The sequence below is a fragment of the Pseudophryne corroboree genome, chromosome 6 (genome assembly GCF_028390025.1).
Source record: "Pseudophryne corroboree isolate aPseCor3 chromosome 6, aPseCor3.hap2, whole genome shotgun sequence".
Classification (NCBI taxonomy): Eukaryota; Metazoa; Chordata; class Amphibia; order Anura; family Myobatrachidae; genus Pseudophryne; species Pseudophryne corroboree.
In genome coordinates, this window is record NC_086449.1 from 80,856,149 (window position 1) to 80,858,808 (window position 2,660).

The window sequence follows — 2,660 nt, forward strand, 5'->3', positions numbered from 1 at the left end:
CCCCCGATTTTCCCCTTGTCTCTCCCATCTCCCCGTTTGTTTCCTGTTGCCATCTTTACCCATTCACCTTTATTTTCCCCCTGTTTCTCTTCCTTTCATCCATTCCTTCCACCTGCCACTACCCTTAGAGGTCCCCCTATGTATCCCCATATTTCTGCCTCTCCATTTTTCCCTCTGTACCCTTATTATTCTCCATATTATTACTGTCTCCCTTTATTTGTATCACTATTCATACCGATTCCCTCTGTTGTTCCTTTTGCTCCTCTGATCTCCCACTCCTCGTCTCCCTATTTCTCCCGTCTCCAGATATTGTACCCTTTATTCCTACGGTGTCACCCTATTGCTCCCATGTCCTCTTTTAAAAATATCAGTCTCCTGTCAATGGGAACGGGACCCCATAGCCCACCTACTGACACACCTAAGATGCATAGATATGCATCAATGTCTATATGGATCATTATAAGAACATGTGGAGAAAACGCCACCAGCATTTTTCAGGACATGGAGAATCTCAGGCCGGCAGGATTATTCTGAAGCTGATTATGCACGCCAGATATCTTTCTTTTATTTATTTAGTCAAAGTAACTAGAGTTCCCAGACAGGAGTGCCAATACCTTGTGGGGCAACCTGCCTGTGCTATCCATCCGGGTGTACAGCATCCCACACATCACCTTTATGTCTTTCAAAATGCGGCATCCTCTGCACTGATTATGCCCCAGCCACCTTTGTTCGGTGTAGTGCCTGGAGGAGAGAAAAGTGCCCGATGAGACATTTTTCGCTTCGCAGAAAAGATGTATTACACGCCAGCCAGATCATGCCTGGTCTAGGTGAGCTGACAGGGGCTATTCCCGGCACTCTTCACAGCGCATAGGCTAGCAATGACAGTAAAGGGTTAGGGGAGACCTTGGAGTACTGGTGTGGTGCAGAGAGCCAGCTCGCCGCTCACCTCATGCCCTATAAAAGACTGTTTTTCTGCGCTAGGGAAACACAAGGTGAGAGCAGATTCCCCCGTACACTCAGACAGGGAAGAGTTTACACGGCTGCTCATTCCGCCAATGGGAGCACAGAACACCTCACTCTCGGCAGCCAATCACAGCACAGCCGGCAGTGTATATAAAAGACGTGAGTCAACACCGGGCGTTGTAGTATTATTGATTAAAGTTAAGTTCTGCAAACATGGCGGAAACTGCCCCCGTCGCCGCCGCTGTTCCTCCATCAGAGGTCGCAGCCAAAAAGAAGAGGCAGCCGAAGAAAGCTGCTGGAGGAGCAAAGAAGAGCGGCAAGTCTTCTGGACCCAGCGTCTCCGAGCTGATCGTAAAAGCCGTGGCCGCCTCTAAAGAGCGCAGCGGGGTTTCTCTTGCCGCCCTGAAGAAGGCTCTGGCTGCCGGAGGCTACGATGTGGAGAGGAACAACAGCCGCATCAAAGTGGGGGTGAAAGGATTAGTGACCAAAGGAACTCTCACCCAGGTGAAAGGTACCGGCGCTTCCGGCTCCTTCAAGCTCAATAAGAAGCAAGTGGAAAGCAAGAAGGCCGCCCAGAAGTCCCTGAAGCCCAAGAAACCTGCAGCGAAGAAAGTGGCCAAATCCCCGAAGAAGCCCAAGAAGGCTCCGAGTGCAGCCAAGAGCCCGAAAAAGGTGAAGAAACCCGCTAAAGCGGCTGCTGCCAAAAGCCCAAAGAAGCCTATAGCCGTGAAGCCTAAGAAGGCGGCCAAGAGTCCCGCCAAGATGGCGGCGAAGCCCAAAGCTGCCAAGAGTCCGGCCAAGAAGGCAGCGAAGCCAAAAGCCACAAAAAGCCCGGCCAAGAAGGCAGCTAAGGCTAAGAAAGCTGCGGCCAAGAAGTGACTGTAAAGCCGCAGCCTCTCTTCCTTGTTATCCCCCAAAGGCTCTTTTCAGAGCCACCCACCCTGTCTCGGCAGAGCTGTAGGCGCACGATGTGATCTATTGGGGGCGCCCTGTAGTGAAGAAGTCGCTACATGTGGCAGAAATATCTAGTTTGTCCCTTACACATCAGTCATAGAAACATAGCTCTTGCTAGCAGGATGTGGACCACTTGGCCCATCTACTCTGCCCCATGCAGTCACTGCATAAGTGGGATATGCAGGGGAGCGGGACTAAATGCAGTCATACTTGCCTACCTGACCCTCTCCATGAGGGAGAAAATGCTCTGTTCCTGGACTTTCCTGGTAATGTATGATTGCCATCACCTGTGGTGAGCTAGTTAATTGATAAGAAAGGTGTTGCCATCACCTGTGGTGAAAATCATACATTACCAGGAAAGTCCAGGAACAGAGCATTTTCTCCCTCATGGAGAGGGTCAGGTAGGCAAGTATGAATGCAGTTATCTGTTAACTCTGCAGATAGATCGGGAACGTATACACTAAAGTGTCGGGTTCTTCTATCTCCAGCCGCCCGTAGTAGCTGAATGGTTGTTTTATGTGTACTTGGTCGTACAGTCTGGTGCAAGGAACAGGACCGCGTGTTCTGCACGCCATTCCCGGTGATGTACAGACTGCGAGGTACCCGGACAAGGTATAATTGTCTGCTACAAAAAAAAAATGCCTCCCTTGAAAATACAGCCTGTTCCTATAGCTCGTTTCTGGATTAATGTAGGAGACCCTGAAATTAGTTAATTAACGTTCAAAGCCTGCAGGACCCCTCTA

General features: G+C 50.2%; 1 protein-coding gene across 1 annotated transcript; it reads left to right on the forward strand.

Moving 5' to 3' along the window:
- Positions 1-809: 809 nt before the first annotated feature.
- Positions 810-1,900, forward strand: LOC134936282 (histone H1B-like). Its single transcript, XM_063931297.1, has one exon. It carries the CDS (start codon positions 1,177-1,179, stop codon positions 1,840-1,842), a length of 666 nt encoding a protein of 221 aa, XP_063787367.1. The 5' UTR covers positions 810-1,176; the 3' UTR covers positions 1,843-1,900.
- The last annotated feature ends 760 nt before the right edge of the window (positions 1,901-2,660 follow it).

Coding starts and splice junctions, on each gene's coding strand:
- LOC134936282 (XM_063931297.1), top strand. CDS start 1,177: ATGGCGGAAACTGCCCCCGTCGCCGCCGCTGTTCCTCCATCAGAGGTC.